Source organism: Mobula hypostoma, chromosome 18, assembly GCF_963921235.1.
Source record: "Mobula hypostoma chromosome 18, sMobHyp1.1, whole genome shotgun sequence".
In the NCBI taxonomy this organism is placed as follows: Eukaryota; Metazoa; Chordata; class Chondrichthyes; order Myliobatiformes; family Myliobatidae; genus Mobula; species Mobula hypostoma.
In genome coordinates, this window is record NC_086114.1 from 23037520 (window position 1) to 23060051 (window position 22532).

Consider the following 22532-nt stretch of genomic DNA (forward strand, 5'->3'; position numbering starts at 1 on the left):
TGATTCCACACCATCTCTGATTTGTATGTATTGCCTCAATTGTCAAACCAAAATGCACACAGTACTTTAGGCGCAACACACCAAAAGCTAAAGGAATTCAGTGGGTAGGACAGCATTTATGAAGAGAAATGGACAGTCAATATTTTGAGCTGAGACCCTGTCAATCATAGATACTGTGTTCCTCCAGCTTTTTGGGTGTTGCTCCAGATTACAGCATCTGCATTGGCTTGTATCTCTATGGTACTTCAGATGTTGTCTCATCAAAGTTCAGTACAATTTAAGCAAGATTTCCCTTGTAGACCAACCTGAATGCAGTAAGACTAAAGTTCAAAGTAAATTTAATATCAAGGTACATATATGTCACAATACCCTGAGATTCATTTTCTTGAAGTACTCAATAAATTCAATAACCAGAATCAATGAAAAGCCTCACGAACTGGGCATAAAACTAGTGTACAAAAGACAACAAACTGTGCAAGTACTAAAAGAAAGAAATAATAATAATAATGCTGAGAAAAAACAGAAACAATCCAATACCTTGCGGGATCCTGTAGCAGTTTAACAGAATCTGATTACTTACACAGGAACAATCAAGTGACAAACATCATTCATCAAAATCTAGCTTTAAAATACAAACTCACAGATGAAATCAAACCCTACTATAATACAAGCCTGATCCAGTTTTAGAGTCAGAATACCACTTATTATATTATGACTGATCAGTTATTACAGATAGAAAGATCCATAATAACCATCTGGATATAATAATACAGGATAAACAAGCAAGAATAACTTATGTAATAGATTAGCCATTCCAAACATGTATAACATAAGGGAAAAACACAGAAATAAGCTGAAATAAAAGAGGAAATTGAAAGATTTTGGAACATAAACAAGGTATATTTTGTCACGGTAGTAATTTCTACAACTGGTATCATCCCAAAGGCACTACACAATTGCATCAAACAATTAGAAATATCTATGTAAATCTTCAGAAAGCCATAATATTAAACACCACTAGAATAGTCCGGAAGTTCTTAGCAATTGACAAATGAGCATGCTTGTGCCTATACCTCAGGTTTTACCAGTTTCAGCTGAGAAAAAGTGAAAAAAAATAAACAAATGAGCCATAATTATCAAGAACATGAGATGGAGCATCCTTGAAAGTGAATCCACAGGTTGTGGAAACATTTCAATGACAGGGCAAGTGAAGACGAGTGAAGTTATCCTTTTTGGTTCAAGAGCCTTATGACTGAGAGGTAATAACTGTTCCTAACCTCTTGCTGCGAGTTCTGAGCTCCTGTACCTTCTTCCTGATGGCGGCAGCAACAAGAATGCGTGACCAGGGTAGTCAAAGTCCCTGACAATGGATGCTGCTTTCCTGTGACAATGCTCCATGTAGATGTGCTCAATGGTGGGGAGGGTTTCACGTGTGACGGACTGGACTGGATCCACTACCTTTGTAGGATTTTCTTTTCAAGGGCATTGGTGTTTCCATACCAGGCTGTGATGCAGCCGGCCAATATACTTTCCACCACAAATCTCTTGAAGTTTCTTGATGTCGTGCCGAACCTTCGCTGACTCCTAAGGAAGTAGAGGCGCTGCTGTGCTTTCATCGTAATTGCACTTATGCTCTGGGCCACAGACAGGTCTTCTGGAATGATAACACTGAGAAATTTAAAGTTGCTGACACTCCCCTCCTCTGATGACTGGCTCACGGACCTCTGGTTTCCTCCCCCTGGTCAATAATCAGCTCCTTGGTCTTACTGACATTGACTATGAGGTTGTTGTGGCACCATTCTGATTTTCAGTCTCCCTACTATGTGCAAATTTGTCACCTCCTTTGCTTTGGCCAATGACGGTGGTGTCATCAGCAAACTTGAAAATTGCACTGAAGATGTGTTTGGCCACACAACCATAAGTGTAAAGTGAGTAGAGAAGGGGGCTAAGAACTTAGCCTTATGGTGCATCTATGCTGATGGAGTTGTGGAGGATATGATGTTGCCAATCTAAAGTGACTGGGGTCTGCAAGTGAGGAAATCAAGGATTCAATTCAAAAGAAGGTATTAAAGCCAAGGCCTTCAAGCTTACTGATTAGTTTTGAAAGCCGAGCAATAGTTGATAAAAAGCATCCTGATACAGTATGTATATCCTTGGTGTCCAGATGCCCCATGGCTGAGTGAAGAGTCAATGAGATGGTATCTGCTGTGGACCTGTTGTACTGGTGTGGGTCCAAGTCATTGCTCAGGCAGGAGGGCCACCATGCAGAGTCACAGCATCACAGTGTCATACAGCACAGGAATGAGCCCTTTGGCCCCCAATGATCCTAGCTAACCAAGATTCACATCTATGTATGTCTGTCAGGACGCTGAAGCAGGGATCCAATTGCAGACCAAGTACTGTGCGCACTGTGATACTTACTGAGTAGCAAATCCAGGGGAGGCAACAAAGTTGGCATCAAAGTTCAGGCAGAGATGAAAACATCCAGAGAAATCCAGAAACCAGAATCGGGAAACAGGCAGAGTCGATATTCAGACAGACAGAGTACAGATACGAATGCTGGAAAGGCTCAGGAAAATGCACTGGTACAATCTGGCATCAAACAGGTGAAAACACAGGACTGAAATACACTGAGCAATAAACAGAGAGGCAGATGATAGTTGGAGCACAACGAGACAGAAGCAGCAGCAAAACAGATAATAATGAGAAACAGGTGAGAGACGGAGTACTCAGTAATACAGGGGCTGGAGTAGAGCAGGAGCAGGGACAGGAGCACATGGGGCATGAAACAAACAAGAGCACATGGCAATACAAAACCACAGACTGACGGATAGGGGGAAAACACACCAAAAGATAAAGTTCAACTGGAGTTACTGACAATGTCTCACTTGTTTGTGTTTGGCCCACACCCCTTTAAATCCTTCCTATTCATGTACAGTATCTCTTCAAGTACCTTTTAAATGTAGTTACTCTACCTGCTTTGATCAACTCCTCTGGAAGCACATTCCATATACTTGCTATACTTACGATGAAAAAAGATAGAACATAGAAAACCTACAGCACAATACAGGCCCTTCAGCCCACAATGCTGTGCCGAAATGCACTTACTTTAGAAATTACCTAGGGCTACCCATAACCTTCTATTTTCCTAAGCTCCACGTACCTATCCAAGGATCTCTTAACAGACCCTATTGCATCTGTGACCACCACCATCACTGGCAGCTCATTCCACACACTCACCACTCACTGCATAAAAAACTTACCCCTGACATCCCCTCTGCACCTACTTCCAAGCACCTTAAAACTGTGCCCTCTCATGCTAGCCATTTCAGCCCAAGGAAAAAGCCTCTGACTGTCCATATGATCAATGCCTCTCATCATCTTATACACCTCTATTAGGTCATCTCTCATTCTCTGTCACTCCAAAGAGAAAAGACCAAGTTCACGCAACCTATTCTCATAAGGCATGCTCGCCAATCCAGGCAACATCCTTGTAAATCTCCTCAGCACCCTTCCTATAGTTTCCACATCCTTGCTGTAGTGAGGCGACCAGTACTCCGAGTGGGATCTGATCAGGATTCTATATAGCTGCAACATTACCCGTCAGTTCTTGAACTCAGTCCCACGGTTGATGAAAGCCAATACAGCGTAGGCCTTCTTAACCACACAGTCAACCTATGTAGCAGCTTTGAATGTCCTATGGACTCTGACCCCAAGATCCCTCTGAATCTCCACACTGCCAAGAGTTTTACAATTAATACTATATTCTGCCAACATATTTGACCTTCCAAAATGAACCACCTCACACTTATCTGGGTTGAACTCCATCTGCCACTTCTTAGCCCCGTTTTGCATCCTATCGATGTCCTGCTGTAAGCTCTGACAGCCCTCCACACTATCCACAGCACCCCCAAGCTTGGTGTCATCAGTAAATTTACTAACCCATCCCTCCACTTCCTCATCCCGGTCATTTATAAAAATCACAAAGAGAAATCGTCCCAGAACAGATCCCTGAGGCACACCACTAGTCACCCGCCTCCATGCAGAATATGACCCTTCTACATCCACTCTTTGCCTTCTGTGGGCAAGCCAATTCGGGATCCACAAAGCAAGGTCCCTTTGAATCCCATGCCTCCTTACTTTCTCAATAAGCCTTGCATGGAGTACCTTATCAAATGCCTTGCTGAAATCCATATACACTACATCGACTGTTCTACCTTCATCAATGTGTTCAGTCATATCCTCAAAAATTCAATCAGACTCATAAGGCACAGCCTGCTATTGACAAAGCCATGCTGACTATTTCTAATCATATTATGCTTCTCCAAATGTTCATAAATCCTGCCTCTCAGGATCTTTTCCATCAACTTACCAACCACTGAATTAAGACTCACTGGTCTATAATTTCCTGGGCTATCTCTACTCTTCTTAAATAAGGGAACAACATCTGCAGTCCTTCAATCCTCCGGAATCTCTCCCGTCCCCATTGATGATGCAAAGATCATTGCCAGAGGCTCAGCAATCTCCTCCCTCGCCTCCCAAAGTAGCCTGGGGTATGTCTCATCCGGTCCCAGTGACATATCCAACTTGATGCTTTCCAAAATCTCCAGTACATCCTCTTTCTTAATGTCTATATGCTTAAGCTTTTCAGTCCACTCTAAGTCATCCCTACAATCACCAAGGTCCTTTTCCGTAGTGAATATTGAAGCAAAGTATTCACTAAGTACCTCCACTACCTCCTCCGGTTCCATACACACTTGATTGGTCCGATTCTCTCATGTCTTATCCTCTTGCTCTTCACATACTTGTAGAATGCCTAGGGGTTTTCCTTAATCCTGCTCGCCACGGCCTTCTCATGGCCCCTTCTGGCTGTCCTAATTTCATTCTTAAGCTCCTTCCTGCTAGCCTTATAATTTTCTACATCTCTATCATTACCTAGTTTTCTGAACTTTTCGTAAGCTTTTCTTTTCTTCTTGACTAGATTTTCTACAGCCTTTGTACACCATGGTTCCTGTATCTTACCATCCTTTTCCTGTCTCATTGGAACATACCTATGCAGATTGCCACGCAAATATCTCCCGAACATTTGCCGCATTTCTGCCATACATTTCCCTGAGAACATCTACTCCCAATTTATGCTTCCAAGTTCCTGCCTGATAGTTTCATATTTCCCCTTACTCCATTTAAACGTTTTCCTATCTTCTCTGCTCCTATCCCTGTCCAATGCTATGGTAAAGGTGATATAATTGTGATCACTATCTCCAAATGCTCTCCCACTGAGAGACCTGACACCTGACCAGATACCAGATCAAGTACAGCCTCTCCTCTTGTAGGCTGATCTACATATTGTGTCAGAAAACCTTCCTGAACACAACTAACAAACTCCATCCCATCTAAACCCCTTGCTCTAGGGAGATGCCAATCAAAATTGGGGAAATTAAAATCTCCCATCACGCTCCAGAATCTGTCTCCTGATCTGCTCCTCGATGTCCCTGTTACTATTGGGTGGTCTATAAAAAGCACCCAATAGAGTTATTGACTCCTTCCTATCTCTAATTTCCATCCACAGAGACTCAGTAGACAATCCCTCCATGACTTCCTCCTTTTCTGCAGCCATGACACTATCTTTGATCAGCAGTGCCACACCCCCACCTCTTTTGCCTTCTTCCCTGTCCTTTCTGAAACATCTAAAGCCTGGCACTCCAAGTAACCATTCCTGCCCCTGAGCCATCCAAGTCTCTGTAATAGCCACAACATCATAGCTCCAAGCACTGATCCACGCTCTAAGTTCATCTGCTTTGTTCATGATACTCCTTGCATTGAAATGGACACATCTCAAACCATCAGTCTGAGTGCATCCCTTCTCTATCACCTGCCTATCCTCCCTCTCAAACTGCCTACAGGCAGTGTATTCTCAGTGTATTCTCTGTTTGTGAGCTAATCGCCCCTTCCTCCATCTCTTCAGTTCGGTTCCCACTCCCCAGCAATTCTAGTTTAAACTCTCCCCAGTAGCCTTAGCAAAGCTTCCTGACAGGATATTGGTCCCCCTCGAATTCAAGTGCAGCCAATCCTTATTGTATAGGTCACCCTGCCGCAGAGGAGGTCCCAATGATCAAGAACTCTGAATCCCTGCCCCCTGCTCCAATCCCTCTCAGCCACACATTTATCCTCCACCTCACTCTATTCCTATACTCACTGTCGCGTGGCACAGGCAGTAATCCCGAGATTACTACCCTTGTAGTCCTGCTTCTCAGCTTCTTTCCTAACTCCCTGTAGTCTGTTTTCAGGACCTCCTCCCTTTTCCTACCTACGTCATTGGTACCAATATGCACCACGACCTCTGGATATTCACCTTCTCACTTCAGGATATCATGGACATGATCAGAAACATCCCGGACCCTGGCACCTGGAAGGCAAACTACCATACGTGTTTCATTCCTGTGTCCACAGAATCGCCTGTCTGTCCCCCTAACTATAGAGTCCTCTATTACTGCTGCCAACCTCTTCCTTTCCCTACACTTCTGAGCCACAGGGCCAGACTCTGTGCCACAGTACTCAAACAGGAGTACTTATTGTTAAGAGGGACAGCCACAGGGGCACTCTCTAGCAATGTTCCCTCTAATTTTTAGTAGTCAGTGTGCGCAAAAATCTTATGTTATGCAAATTTTTTTCCTGTGACAAAAGTATGTGTGCACTGAATGCACACATGGCACAGTTTATGTAGGCTTACAAAATATTTGACATAAAACCGCACAGAATAACAACAAAATAACATACATATTTAAGTCACTCAGTTATTTTTTTCTCTCTCCTGTCTTTGGCATTTACCCATTCTTTGTAAACTAATAGAACTTCCATCCAATTGATAGCTTTTGATTCTCATTAACATATCCAAATGACATTCACCTAAACGGTTTCTCAGCTTGTTTTTGAGTTGATTCATTAGGCTAAAACCTCGCTCACAGTCTGCACTAGACGCAAGAAAGGTTCCCCCAATGGCCATCAACTGTGCAAGGTCGCAAAACTGTTCATTTTGAAGTACAAAATGCCACCATTTGAGCGAAGTTTGAAATCAGTTTGGATTTAATTTTTTCTTGCACGGAAAATTTGAAATCATTAAACTGTCTAACTATTACAGTATTTTCAGCTAGAAAATCATAATATTTTAGACATAAGGCATTAACTTGTTCATCGCAAAATGTGAAGTCACTATCTGCAATTGTGGAGAAATCAAAAGCTGACCATTCTTGTACCTCATCTTCAGGAATCCTTTCCTCTAAATGAACACAAAGACTATTTATAAAAGTCAACAGCGAACTTGTATCTACCACGACGTTTTCTTCACGTTGTTGGCTTAGCAAAACTTTAACTTTGTCACTCCACGAAATATTGTCTCCCAGATACTGCTTTCTTGTTCATTTTGCCTCACGCAAAATGAAGTGAATCAATCGGTGTCAGGCCACTCTTTTGCAGAATCTTGCACAGTACAGCCAGTTCATTAAAGACATCACTTAAAACCTGTAAAGCTACTTTGTATGTGATGTTTATCAATTTCTTGTGACAGTATTTAGCCACAGGGTCATTTGACTGATCTTTTTTCAATAAAAACTTAAGCTATCTACAGGATTTGAAACAGATCTTTGTAAACTTTACGATATGAACACTGTCTGCCAAAGATGGCTGCCGCCATGATGCAGCTGTACAAACTGGAACAGGAAAGGTGAGGTGACGTAAATTAGTGACGTGCATTGTGGTATTTGAAAAACTGACTAACTAGTTAACAGAAACATTTAGCTAAAAGATTATTAACCGTAAGTATAATTATTATTTTTACATTATTTTAGGTAACTAACCTTTTGTGCGCACATTAATTTTCTTTGTGCGCTGGTTGGAAAACTTGTGTGCGTGCAACACGCGCACAGCTTATAGGGAACATAGCTCTCTAGTATCTGCCGCTTGCTCTTCCCTCTACGGTTACCCACTTATCTGCCTCCCGAAGCCCCAGTGTGACTGCTTGCCTATAGCTCCTCTCTATCACCTCCTCACTTTCCCTGACCAGATGAAGGTCATTGAGCTGCATCTCCAGTTCGCTAACCCGGTCCCTAAGGAGCTGCAGCTCAATGCACTTGACGCAGATGTGGCCGTCCGGGAGGCTGGGAGTCTCCAGGACATCCCACATCCGACACCCAGTACAGAACACTGGCCTCGCAGATATACTTCCTATTCTTCACAAGTAACTTATCTCGCCTTGACCCGTTATCGCCAAAGCCCTTCTACTCTGACTCCCTTTACTCCTGCGCCTGCTCTATAAAGCTGTCTTCTTTATAAATTCCTCCTGCTGGTCTAACTCGCTGACGTCCACGCACCTCCGCTGTCGTGCCTTGATCAAACCGCTGAAAAAAAATTATCTCCTTTTAAATTCTTCCCTCCGGTCTAACTTGCTGACGTACACGCGCCTGTGCAGTCGTACCTTGATCAGATGTTCATCCAGTTTTATTAAATCTCTCCCCTCACATCCTAAACCTATGCCCTCTCATTCTTGATTCATAAACCCTGTGAAAAAAAGGCTGTGAATATTCACCCTGTCTATGCCCCTCATGATTTTATACACCTCTGGAAGATCACCCCTCTCTCAGCTTTCTAACTGCTTGCAGAATCAGTATGTTTACTGAAGTATACTTTTCATGTCCAAGCATCCCTGTAATTGTTTCCCTTCCATTTAGAGCACACCAGCTGGAGTCAGTAGGTTAAGAGAATAAAGGTCACCCCTCCAATTTGAGTACAAATCTAAGCTGACATTCAGTGAAGTACTGAGGAGTTACTGGAGGCACAAGAGATCCCAGATGCTGGAATCTGGAGCAACCATCTGCTAGAGGAACTCCAGTGGGTCAAGCAGCATCTGTGGTGAACAAAGAATTCTCAGTGAAGGGTTTATCTACCTGAAAGGAAATGTCAGAGAAGAAAGTTAGTTGGGTGGAGATCCCCTCTCCCTCTTCAGTCCTGATGCAGGGTTTTGAACTAAAACATGAACAATTCTTTTCCTCTCAACACACACAAAATGCTGGTGGAACGCAGCAGGCCAAGTAGCATCTATAGGAAGAGGTACAGTCGACGTTTCGGGCCAAGACCCTTCCTCAGGACTAACTGAAAGAAGAGATAGTAAGAGATTTGAAAGTGGGAGGGGGAGGGGAAGATCCGAAATGATAGGAGAAGACAGGAGGGGGAGGGATGGAGCTAAGAGCTGGAAAGTTGATTGGCAAAAGGGATACAAGGCTGGAGAAGGGAGAGGATCATGGGATGGGAGGCCCAGGGAGAGAGAAAGAGGGAGGGGAGCACCAGAGGAAGATGGAGAGCAGGCAAGGAGTTATTGTGAGAGGGACACAGGGAGAAAAAAGAGAGAGGAAAAAAGGGGGAAATAAATAAATAAATAAATAAATAAATAACGGATGGGGTAAGAATGGAAGGAGGGGCATTAACGGAAGTTAAAGAAGTCAATGTTCATGCCATCAGGTTGGAGGCTACCCAGACGGAATATAAGGTGTTGTTCCTCCAACCTGAGTGTGGCTTCATCTTGACAGTAGAGGAGGCCATGGATAGACAGATCAGAATGGGAATGTGATCCTCTCCCTTCTCCAGCCTTGTATCCCTTTTGCCAATCAACTTTCCAGCTCTTGGCTCCATCCCTCCCCCTCCTGTCTTCTCCTATCATTTCGGATCTCCCCCTCCCTCTCTCAAATCTCTTACTATCTCTTCTTTCAGTTAGTCCTGTCGAAGGGTCTCGACCCGAAACGTCTACTGTACCTCTCCCTATCGATGCTGCTTGGCCTGCTGCGTTCCATCAGCATTTTGTGTGTGTTGCTTGAACTTCCAGCATTCCTTTCCCCTAACAGATGCCGCTCAACCTGTTGAGTTCCTCCAGCAGATTGTTCAGTACTGAGGACTAACTGCTCTTTCATTCCCACCTTTCACTGAAACATTAAACTAAGACCCCACCTTTAGTGGATGGAAATGACATATTTGATTATTTAAGAAAAGTATGAACATAGTCCAGGTGACTTGGTCAATATTTTTCCCTATAATCAACACTAAAAATGGATAATTAATTAGAATCATGTTGGCTTCTGCAATTCCAACTTCAAATGCAATTTGGAAGTGTTTCTATCTACACTCCAGCAGACAGATCAACAATGATTAACATCATACCTCCTTAAAAGATACTAACAGCAGTTCTGTCACCCGACCTATTTTCTGTCTATCCACATCCTCTCTGCCATTCTGTCCCTCACTTATCCAGTTCCGAAGAAGGTCTCTGACCTGAAATATTAACTCTGTTTCTGTCTCCACAGATGCTGTGTGATTTACTGAGTCTCCCAAGCATTTTCTGCTTTTAGACTGTAAGACGTAGGAGAAGAAATAGGTCATATAGCCCATTGAGGCTTCCCCACCATTCGATCGTGGCTGATTTATTTTATCTTTCAAGCTTATTCTCCTGCTTTCTCTCCATAACCTTTGATACCCCTATTAATTTAGTACCTATCAAACATCACTTTAAATATACCCAATGACGTGGCCTCCAGAGCCATCTTTGGCAAGAATTCCACAGGTTCACGAACCTCTGGCTAAAGAAATTCCTCCTTATCTCTGTTCTGAAGGGATGTCCTTCTATTCTGAGGCTATGCCCTCGAGTCATAGATTCCCCTACTATTGGAAAGATCCTCTGCACATCAACTTTATTTCTGCCTTTTATGTTGAAAGCGTTCCATTAGCCTGAAAGTACAAATGTATGATCTTCTGGAGATCATAAATGGTGCCATATCAAGGCAAATCCATCATTACACTTGTCCTTTACGGGTAGTTTCAGTGTTGATTCGTACAGATCAGGGGCCAGGTCATTCATTTTCCCCTCCTTTTGCTCACTGACTGTTCTCTATATCCTGAGATCAGAAGAGATGAGAAGTTCAGGCTTTCTTTATATATTAAAAAAAAATGACTGCAGAGAATTTTGTGAGAAGCTACTTATTTGCGAGCTTGGGATTTTTACCTTCAGAGCAGTTGCAGAGGTGAGGGATTAAACCAAATCCTGTTCGCTGAGCTTCACTTGAAATAATTTGAAGAACGATGAGGATTTCAACAGGCAGAACATACTCACTGCAAGCCGTGCTTTTGTGATTATACTATTAGTATGCAGTTTGTGGTCTTTAACAACACAACAGGGAGCTATTTTTAATCACTGTATGTAATTGCACTGCAAGGAAAGCTTAAGAATAATGACCCTTCTGTTTCCTTGTTTCTGTATTTATGATAACACTTGTGCAAAGTGTTCAAAGAGAGTACTTTCCTTTGTTTGGGTCTTTTTTTTAACATGACAGCCACAGCTGGAGGCAGACAGCTGGTTCCTCCTTTACCACCTGTAGTAAGCAGGGGCCTGGGAAACATGGTTCTACCAGATTAACATTGGAGACATTGGTGGTGCTTTCACAGGAAACAGTGTCCGGCCTTAGAGTCAGTAGGTTAAAGGCTAAAGATCTTCTCCACTGACGTGAGAAGAACGAGTTTGGCTGCAGTGCACTGTCAAAAGAGCTATCTTTTGGCTGGGACATTAAACCTGACTTTGCACATACCTCAGTTTATCTATTATCCACGTCTCTACTACCTCGAAAGATAACTATGCAGATGCATTCCTACGTGATCTCCTAATCTTAGTGAATTTAAAAGCACCTGAAAATTTGCAACTCCTACCACTATAACATATGGTGACCCACTCACCCAGTGACCTGCAGACAGTCACACAAGGAGCATGGGTAGTCCACCCAGACCCTCAAGCTTGTTCAATATGATTATAACTGATCAATGCTGTCCTGAACTCCTCTCCTATGCCAGCGCTCATTCTCCTGATTGTCCAAAAACTTGTTTATCTTCCCCTTAAATACTTCCACCAACTTCACCTCCACAGTCCTCCAGAGACTCACTACACTATACAAAAAAAACTGTTCTATGTATCTCTGTTTTAAATGGAGGGTAGTAATGTCTCAATTATGAAAGTTCTCATTCTCTCTTTTAAGTCTGTCTGGAGCTTTGCCCCTCTCAACCACTGCAGTCTCCCCAAACTCTACAAACTTCAGAAATCTTTGGTCTTTCAGTTAGACACATTTCACAAACCCCATTAATTGCTCCTCCAATTGGTAGTCCTGTTCTTAGCACCCAACAGCCAGAATTTTTGAAATCTGTCCTAAACTTTCCATGTTTAAGATAATCCTTAAACCCTAGTTTTGATAATCTGCAGATGTTAGAAATCCAGAGCAAAACACATAAAATGCTGAAGAAGCTTAATATTTACCTTACAGTTGACCAAGTTTTTAAATCATCAAAGATGTCCTTATATGCCTCTGAGCTAAATTTTCTTGGTAACTGCTCCAAAAAAACACCCCAGGGCATCTTATCTGAACTCTGAAGGCCATAGAGGTCAAGTTGCTCAATATAATTAAGGAGGCTTTGCATATATTGTATTTCTAAATGCAAAAGCCAACCAAAGGCTTGGGGAATGAGATGGAACATATATTGAAAGAGAAGATCAGCTATGATCACATTTACAAGTCCTTAGCTCCCTGAAAAGTGACAATACAAATGGAAAGATGTATAGCATACTATACATAGCTTCATCAGCTGGGGCACTGAGTATGGAAGTCGAGAAATTATAATACTACACTTGTTATTCTTTCTTTTTGCAATATTTATTCAGTTTCACAATTCAGAGTAATCTTACACATGGCTTTGCACTGCTCTGCTACCACAAAACAACATTCAGTTCATTTAAGCCAGTGACAATAAATTTGATACTGATTCTTAAGTCATGCAGTTTTGGTTGCTACGTTACAGGAAGAGTATGGATGCTTTGGTGAGGGCATATCAGAATATTGCCTGGATTACAGAATATCAGTGATATAGAGAAGGCAGATAAATTCAGATTGTTTTCTTTGAAGTGTTGAAGCCTAAGGGATGACCTGATATACATTGTGAGAGCCAGGGTGAAAGAAGTGAAATACTGCGGGGAAGAACTTTATGGTGAGAGGAGAAAGATTAAAGATTTACAAGACAAGATTTTTTTTTACAGAGAGAGAGGTAGGTGTCTGGAATCAGCCATCAGGGAAGTGGTGGAAGAAGATATGGTAGCAATCTTTAAGAAGCATTTAAATAGACACATGAACAGGCAGGAAAAGAATGGACATGGACAAAACGTTTGCAGATATGCAGTTTAAATTGCCATCATGGCCGGCACAGACATTATGGTTCGAAGGGCCTGTTCTTGTGCTGTTATGTTCTGTGTTCTACATACAGCAGCGAAGTTTTGAAGGGTTGTGGCCTACTTCCACTGCAATTTTCTATATTTCAATGTATAACTGTTGCTGAAATTTAAATCAATATATTTGATTTAATCAACTTGCAACTTCCCTGATTTAAATAGCCTTTCACATCTTAACATCAACTGATGGGGAACATGCTTTTCTGGCAACACTTACTATCAGGGGCTCACAATCCGTCTGTCTGCAAAGTCATGGTATCTTTCACATCCTTGGGCTGAGTCGTGGAAAACTTTCACACAGTTTGTTCCCAAAAACACGTTCAACTGAAGATGAGCTGTTTCAGCAGTATTGGTTGCAAGATGAATATTGACCAGGATTGACCAATTTGGGACAGGGTTGTAGTAAGAGGAATTGGTGGGTACAGGAAGTAGAGTATTCTAATCTTTATATCTGTTTTTTTTTACCATCAGCCCCTTTGCCACACAAAGCTTTGAGGACTTGAAGCTTTGAATTTGACCCCAAAGCTTCAAACTTTTATTATCTTTCAGACTGACAGCCTCCTAAATGGAGAAACTGCCAATCAAAGCAACTTCTAACACACTGTGACAACTGTTCCAGACAAGCACTGCTGGATGGCAGCAGCTGACAAGAGAATGGCAAAGATAAGAGACACTTGCACATCCATTTTGCTTGCTGCATCTCATTCATGGCATTCCAAAGAGTCCTACAGCTAATGAATCACTTCTAGAGTGTGGTTACATTTCTAATGTCAGAAATTACCATCAGGATCAGGGGCGGTTTCCATCCTGCTGTTATAAGATTATGAAACAGTCCCTTTATATAATAAGATGAATACTTGGCCTCACAATCTACTTCATCTAATCAACAGTAGCTCAGGTAGTGCAGGAGTCTTGTACAACGTTATAGAGAACTTCAGAGAGTACTGTACTCAGGACTCTGGAGAGGACCTCAAGCCCAACCTTCTGACTCAAAGGTGAAACCACCACCCATCACTGGGGGTGGTGGCTGAGGGGGTCAAGGGGTGAAAGATTCAAATTATCTGGATCCGATTCCAAACACACAAGGGAAAGAGAGACTCAGTGGGTCAGGCAGCATCTATGGAGGATAACAGGTGATCAATGTTATTGGTTACGACTCTTCATCTTGACTGAATGAAGAGAAGATAGCCAGTTTACAAAGGTGGGGAAAGAGCTGGTAGGTGGATCCAGGTGAGAGAGTAACAGGCAGATGAGTAAAGGGTAGAGTGGGAATGGTGGAAATGGGAAGAAAGACGTGTAAGTTATGAAGGGCTGAAGATGATGCAATCTATTAGGAGAGGAAGGTGAAGTGTGGGATAAAAAACAGGAGAAATCTTTTGTCATTAACTTAAAACAAAGAACCAATGAAAGGTTTAGAGTCTCGAAGAAGAAGAAGAAAGCCCTTAACTCCGAGTGGAGTCATTGGGAAGCCGTCATGACGGTGTTTTTTTTAAGCAGGCTTTCTTATTTTTACCAGTCCGAGTTGCTAGCTGGACGCTCAACCCAGCACGGATGGAAAGCATGCAAGGGAGCCAGCTGGATTTTTACTCGGGAGCCTTTGCTCTGAAGTCCAGCGCTGATGCCACTACGCCACCAGCCGGCTGTTTGGTGTCTAATCATTCCCATAATCCACAGTCAGCCATAGACAACCCCATCACTTCTTATTGCATGCACACCCATTAACATTATCACCACCTCCCATATCACAAAACGAGTGCCTAAAGGGTTTTGAGACCTTACCTCCATAGCCCTCTGATATCCCGATATCAAAGGAGTTGCTCAGAATGGAGGCATTGAAAATGCTGTAAGTGATCTGGTTGTTTGGTGGAGAATCGTCATCAATCACCTGTGGCACAGGGAGAAAGCACACGGTTCAGTGGATGAGATGGGTCAACAGGGTAGAACACACTGCCACATTCCTGTGGCTGTAACAGATGATGACAATGTGACCTCTATCAGCTTTAGCCCCCAACTCCAACAATGAAGATGATAGTCAGGTGCTCCACTGTCATGTACAGAAATTTTCAAGAATTCTAGTGACATACCAAATTTCCTCAAACTCCTAATGAAGTAGCGAGCATTTTGCTTGGCTGTATCAGAACCCGGTATGGAGTCTTCAATGCACAGGTTTGCAAAAGAGTGCAGAGAGTTGTATCCTCAGCCAGTTCCATCAAGGACACAAACCTCCCACCGACAGGGATACCTTCAAGAGGCAGTGCCACATCCATCACTGGAGGCCCTTACCAGCCGGGACATGCCGGAGTGAATAAATAGATTAAAGGGAAAGAAAGGGTGGAATTAACCGAAGGATGACAAGGGTCTCAGAAATAGATGTTTGTGATGGAAATTTAATATCAGAAGATATGGCAAACCACAAATCAGTAAAAATGATAAGGGGAGAGAGGGAGGAGAAAGGGAGGGAGAAAGGGAGGGAGAGAGGGGGGGAGAGGGGAGAGGGGAGAGAGGGGAGAGGGGAGAAGGGAGTGGGGAGGGGAGGGGGAGAGGGGGAGGGGAGGGGGAGAAGTAGGGGAGAGGGGGAGGGAGGAGAAGGGGGAGGGGAGAGGGAGGGGGAGAAGGGGGAGGGGAGAGGGAGGGGGAGAAGGGGGAGGGGAGAGGGAGGAGAGGGAGAGGGGGAGGGGAGAGGGGGAGAGAAAGAGGAGGGGGCATGTAGGGGGAGGGGGAAAACGGGGAAATAGGAGTGGGATGGGGAAGGGGATGGGGAAGGGGGATCATTTCCTCAGGAGCAGGAGAATAATTCAGAAAAAGAGAGTAATATCTTAAAAATAGCCTATTTAAAGGGTGTTGTCAAGAAATAATTGCTCACACAAAGATGTAAGTTTCCTCCAGCAAAAAGCTGCTGTGACTGGAATTCAATCAGAATGTCAAAAGTGAGAATGATGGATTTTTATTAGGAAACAAAAAATCTAAGAGATGTGTAAGGAGATGTTAAGATCCTGATACAGATCACGAAGGATTTTGACAGCGAGGATGTGGAGAGGATACTACATTTATTGGACTAGTGATTAATGTGGCATTATTTCAAAATAAAACGTTACCCATTTAGGATGGAGATTAGTCAAAATTCTCCCACAGTGTCATGAGTCTTTGGAGCTCTTTCCATCAGAGGATGGTGGAAGCAGAGTGTTTGAATATTTTTTAAGACGGAGATCGTTAAAACTTGATAAATAAGGGTGAAAGACTACTCAGGATATGTGAGCATGTGAAATCGAGATTGCAATCAGATCAGCAATAATCTTAGTCAATGGTCCCTGATTCATTTTATGGAGATGTTCATGTGATATAATTGAAAGACAGAATCAACTCAATGGGCCAAATGGCCATCTCTTGCTCCAAGGTGTGAAATATTGTTGGTGTCTTTGTAAATATGTAACAGCATGACTCAAAGGCCAGGGTACTTGCAGAGAAGTGAAAGCAGGGGGTTTGCAGACCAGATCCTCCCAGAGACAACGACCCTTTCAGGTGGTATTTCCTCTCCCAGATTTCCTATCAGATTCACAGGTCACATCTTATATTTAAAAAGTACTTTTGAAGTAACACATAATGCTTTCACCTGCTTTTCTCTTTATCTCCAATAAATTAAACTGCCACACAATCAACACACTGTCAATTCCATTAGCATCACAATCACATCTTAATCAAAGTCAATGACCAAAATGACAGTAGATATGGGGAACCTGACATTGCAGTAAATAGCTTTTCTTTTAAAAAAATACAAGTAATTAAGGACCAGTCAGTCTTGCTTTATCGGAGAGAATGCACAGATAAAAGCAAGGCTCATAATTAAAAGGCTCTAATCTTAGTGTCGATGACCAAAGATGTGGCATTTACTACATTTCACTCAGCAAGCAGTAAGAGCTAGAAGATGGAATCACAAGTACAGATAGATAGTGTTGGAAATAATTTGCCTTTATTCTGGCACTGGTTCCTTAAAGTTGTTATAGCCGGGGTGGCAGTGGGGATAAGCTCCTACTACCTATTAATTGCCTCCAATGGCAAGCATCTCTAATAGTCTCTGACAACCAAGTCCAGCTCCTGGCCTTCACATGTGGCTTAGCTACTAAGCCCAGTGGAGTAATTTCTACAGGCAGGAGGAGGGACAGAGGTGAGTTACTGGCTCCTTCTAACCAGTCACTTTGGGCAGATGGGGTTCATCAGCTGTGGTTGGCAACTCACCTAGGAGCAAGAAAACTCTGATCTGAAACCCTGCTACCTTGCACTCATAGGAAAAGCTTTGTGAGTAATCATAGAAAAAAACCTACAGCACAATACAGACCCTTCGGCCCACGTTGTTGTGCCGAACATGTACCTACTTTAGAAATTACCTAGGGTCTGTCTGTCTGTATCTTGTTTTACGGCGGTTGGCATCCAGCTTAATGGTGCATTACCGCCACCCTCTGCTCCAGAATGTGCACTAGACATACATTCTAAATCCCTTCACACACACACACACACACACACCTACACTTCACCCTCCCATATTACCTAGGGTCACCCACACCCGAAGGAAAAATCCAGAGCTGGAGTCCCTAAGACAGTCTAACGTTGAGTTCAATGCTGACTGGCAACTCCAGAGATGCCGCTAGTGTCAAATTGTATCGGCCTTTACTGTTCCTTTGGATTCATTCGCTGTGTGGAGAAGGGAAGCCTGCTGCATGGGCAACAGCTTGTTCCCTACATCATAAAGCCCTGGCTTGTGTATAATGTAGACAGCTATGATGCAGCATCCCTCTCCCTTCCCTCTCCCCATACCCCACCCCATCTCCTCCCCTTCCTCCATGTTCAGCATCTATGGTCAAGCTCACTGTACAGTAGCCTTTGCACATCTGCTACCACAAGGTCTTGATCAAACAGCGAAGGACGAAAGTTAACTGGAGTCTGAGCTCGGTTGCATGGATTTCACTCACACACATACACACAAACAGTGTCATTTTGAGACACACACTAATCACACACAAAGGAAGTCCAATCAGATACACTCATACAGACACAATGCCAATGTCACACACACTTGTGACATCCACAGCCTCACCAAAGCCTCTACCTTCAGTTACCCCTTCCCAGTATTGGGTGTGAAGGGGAGGGATTGATGCCAAATCCAGGTGAATTGTAAAACCAGACGCAGGCCAAACCCCTCTAAACTGAACTGATTCCTCAACCTATAGACTTACTCTACAATTCATGTTCTTTCTATCTACTAATTTATTAAATATTCTATTTGCACAGTTTTTCTTCCTTCGTTAATCAGTTGCTTATTAGTCTTTTATGTGTGTAGTTTTTCATTGATTCTGTTGTATTTCTTTGTTCCACGGTGAACGCCTGGAAGAAATGAACCTCAGGGTAGCACATGGTGACGTTATTTTTGTTCAGAGATACAGCATAGAACAGGCCCTTCTGGCCCAACGAGGTGTGTTGCCTAGCAACCCATCTATTTAACACTTGCCTAGTCATACGACAATTTACAAAGACCAATTAACCAACTAACAGGTATGTCTTTGGATTGTGGGAGGAAACCTGAGCATCTGGAGGAAACCCACATGGTCACGGGGAGAACGTACAAACTCCTTACAGACAGCGGCAGAAATGAACTCCAAACTCAGACCCCTCGAGCTGCAACAGTGTCACACTAACTGCTACACTACTGTGGCACCAGTACTTTGACATATACTTACCTTGATAATAAACTTACTTCAAAATTTGAACAGCAAATGAAATCTGGAAACAAGCTTCCCCAGGAAGAAGCAAAAATGTGGATTTTTAAGAAAAATCTGTTCACAGAAAGTGAACATCACTGGCACTGCCAGCCTTTATCGTCCATCCCTAACAGCTCCTGAAGTGAGAATGTAGATTCAAGGCAATCACACTGATAAAACTGAAATAAAGATGGTGGATTTCCTTCCCTGAGGGATATCAGAGAGCCAGATGGACAATTTTTATGACAATTCAGTAGTTTTACAGCCACTGCTACTAAATGCAGCTTTTCTTGTAAAAAAAAAATCACATCTATTTTTCACTTCCTCAACTGCTATAACACAAATACTTGTTTCAGAAGAATTCTTTCCCCTACTGTGTCAAAGAAAATTCTAAAGTCTGAGGTTGATATTTTTGTTAGTTAGATGAGGGTGCAAGATGATGGATAATATGAAAAATGAATGATATTTGTGCAACACACACAAAATGCTGGAGGAACTCAGCAGGCCAGGTAGCATCTAGGAAAAGAATACAATTGACATTTTATCTTGTGAGGCCAGGATGTCTTGACGTGACATTCTGTACCTCCAGGTAGAACCAAAGAATCTGAAAACTATTTGAAGAGCTCACAACTCAAATGATGGCCAGGTGAAGAGAAGCTTCCCTCCTCCTCACCTGCCCATCACCACCAACCGATACCACTCCTCTTTCCCTTTCTCCCATGGTCCACTCACATCTCTTAACAGATTCCTTCTTCTTCAACCTTTTTTACCTTTTCCAAGGTGAAGTATCACAGGACAGCTTTCAGGCAGTAGACTGGGCAGTATTCAGAGATTCGTCTTTGAATCTGAATGAATATGTCACAGTTGTCACTGATTTCACCAAGACCTGTGTGGATCAGTGTGTGCCTTCAAGGATATACTCATACTAAAAGCCATGAAAGAATAAGGAGATTTGTAGTCTGCTGAGGGCCAGATCTGTGGTATACAAGAAGTCCATGTACGACCTACGGAAAGCTATTTTAAGAGCAAAAAAAAAAACCCTAATTCTGATTAAAGTTAGAGATGGACTCGGATACACGTCAGCTCTGTAAGGGTTTCCCGCCATTACTTCCTGCAAGACAAAAGCATAAGTGGCTGTGATGTTTCACACCCAGATGAGTTTATTTTTATGCATGCTTTGAAAGGGAGAATAAAACTACACTGTGCAAATCCCTGCAGCATCTGGTGACCCTGTGATCTCTGTCTCGAAGGATGACATTGGAACATCTTTCAAGAGGGTAAACCCTTGCAAGAAGTCAGCACTCAACACTTTTGTGCTTCTTTCCTAACTTCCAAAAGAACCACGGATTAAAAACACCAGAATCCACCATGGGCATTAGCAATACTCACGTCAGGCTGCTGTTTATTGATTACAGGCCAGAGTTCAACACCACTATACCTTCAGTATTAATCCACAAGCTCCAAAACCTCAGCTTTTGTACCTCCCTCTACAAGTGGATCCTTGACATCCTTATAGGGAGACCACAGTCAGTATGGATTGGAAATAAAATTTCCTCCTTGCTGGCAATCAAAACTGGTACACTTCGAGGATGTGTGCCTAGCCCACTGCTCTACTCTCTCTACACCCACGATCATATGACTAGGCACAGCTCAAATGCTGTGTCAACATCTCTGAAGATCTATCCTGGGTCCAACGTAATAAGAGGGCACAACAGCAGCTATATTTCATTAGGATTTTGAGGAGACTTGGAATGTTACCAAAGCTCTCACAAATTTCAACAGATGCATCATGGGGAGCATTCTAACTGGTTGCATCATCGTCTGGTATGGTGGTACGGAGGGGCCACTGCACAGGATCAGAAAAAGCCGCAGAAAGTTGTAAACTAATCCAGCTCCATCACAGGCACTAGCCTCCCCAAAATTGAGGACATTTTCAAAAGGCAATGCCTCAAAAAGACTGCATCCATCAAGGATCCCCGTCACCCAAGACATAGCTACCATCAAGAGAAAAGGACAGGAGCCTGAAATGATAAAGTAGGGGTGGGGGGGGCGATGTGGAGGGCTATGTGGGCTATGTTAGTGGGTGGTGTTGATCAGCCTGACTGCTTGGGGAAAGTAACTGTTTTTGAGCCTGGTGGTCCTGACTTGGATGCTTTGATCAAAGTGGGATAAACAGTCCATGAGCAGGATGGATGGGCTCCTTCATGATGTTCCTGGCCTATTTCTGGCACCTTTCTGTATACATGTCCCTGATGATGGGTAGGCTGATGCCAGTGATGTGCTGGGCAGTTTTGACTATCCGTTGTAGAGCAGCATGTTAGGATGCTTTCTACTGTGCATCAGCAGAATGACGCGAGTATAGGTAACAATCAACCTATAAAATAACCAGATTCAAGAGGCATGACACCTACTTCTGAAACTAATAAGCTTCTAGAAAAATACAGAAACTGCACTGTAATTACCAGAAAATTCACTGAACAACTACATGCATATAGGTGATGATATAAAAATACAAGCAAGCATAAGAAAGTTAAACTAATATTGATGAAACAAATTGGTCAAGACTGTGTCTTGACAGTATGACAAATACAATAAATATTCAACTTAGATTAGTACAATATGATTTTTTTACACTAATTATATATTACACCACAAAAAATAAATAGATTAAATTCAAATCTATCCGATAAATGCTTTCGGTGTAATCAAGAAATTGGTACTTTCTTACATTCTACTTGGTCTTGTTTTAAAATTCAACCCTTTTGGATAAATTTAAGAGTCTTATTGGAACAAATTACTGGAACTCAACTTCCACATAACCCTGTATTATTTCTACTAGGTGATATTGAAGGGATAAAGCCGAAACTTAAATTGAATAAATATCAGAAAGAATTTATAAAAATTGCACTGGCAGTAGCTAAGAAGGCTATAGCAGTTACTTGGAAATCTGATTCGTATTTAAGTATGAATCGTTGGAACAATGAAATGGCTAGTTCTATTCCACTCGAAAAAATTACTTATAATTTAAGAGATAAATATGAAACATTTCTGAATATTTGGCGCCCTTATTTATAAAAGATAGGATAGCATATTTAGTTGCTCCGATAAAGATCTTGGTCCCTCGAGGACAGTAACGAATAAGTATACTAAATTTATTTTGAATCCCATGGAGCATGTGGAAACCTTCCAACACCCAGGCGGTTCTTCTTTTTTTTCTTTCTTTTCTTTTTTAGGTAGGACTATATATGGGGGAGGGTAGATATTATCTTTCCATGTATTCATTTTGAAAACTTAATAAAAATTATATTAAAAAAAAGATAAACTATAAGAAAAATAACAATTGCACACCCCAATCCAACACCTCCAACTTCCACTTTCTGTTGGGGTCGAAGAGCTTAAGGGTCTTAAGCCATACCGATAACATTAGGAACAGAACCTACATTCAGTGGTCAATTTATTAGGTACACCTTCTCATTAATGCA

At 42.4% G+C, this 22532-nt stretch overlaps 1 protein-coding gene across 5 annotated transcripts in view; it reads right to left on the minus strand.

The window, feature by feature from the left end:
- Positions 1 to 22532, minus strand: part of cdh23 (cadherin-related 23) — a 1160360-nt gene that overhangs the window by 488660 nt on the left and 649168 nt on the right. For all 5 annotated transcript variants that reach the window (XM_063070587.1, XM_063070586.1, XM_063070588.1 and 2 more), the window contains one exon: positions 15080 to 15185. In XM_063070587.1, the coding sequence (XP_062926657.1) occupies positions 15080 to 15185 (106 nt within the window). The remainder of the gene's footprint in view (positions 1 to 15079; positions 15186 to 22532) is intronic.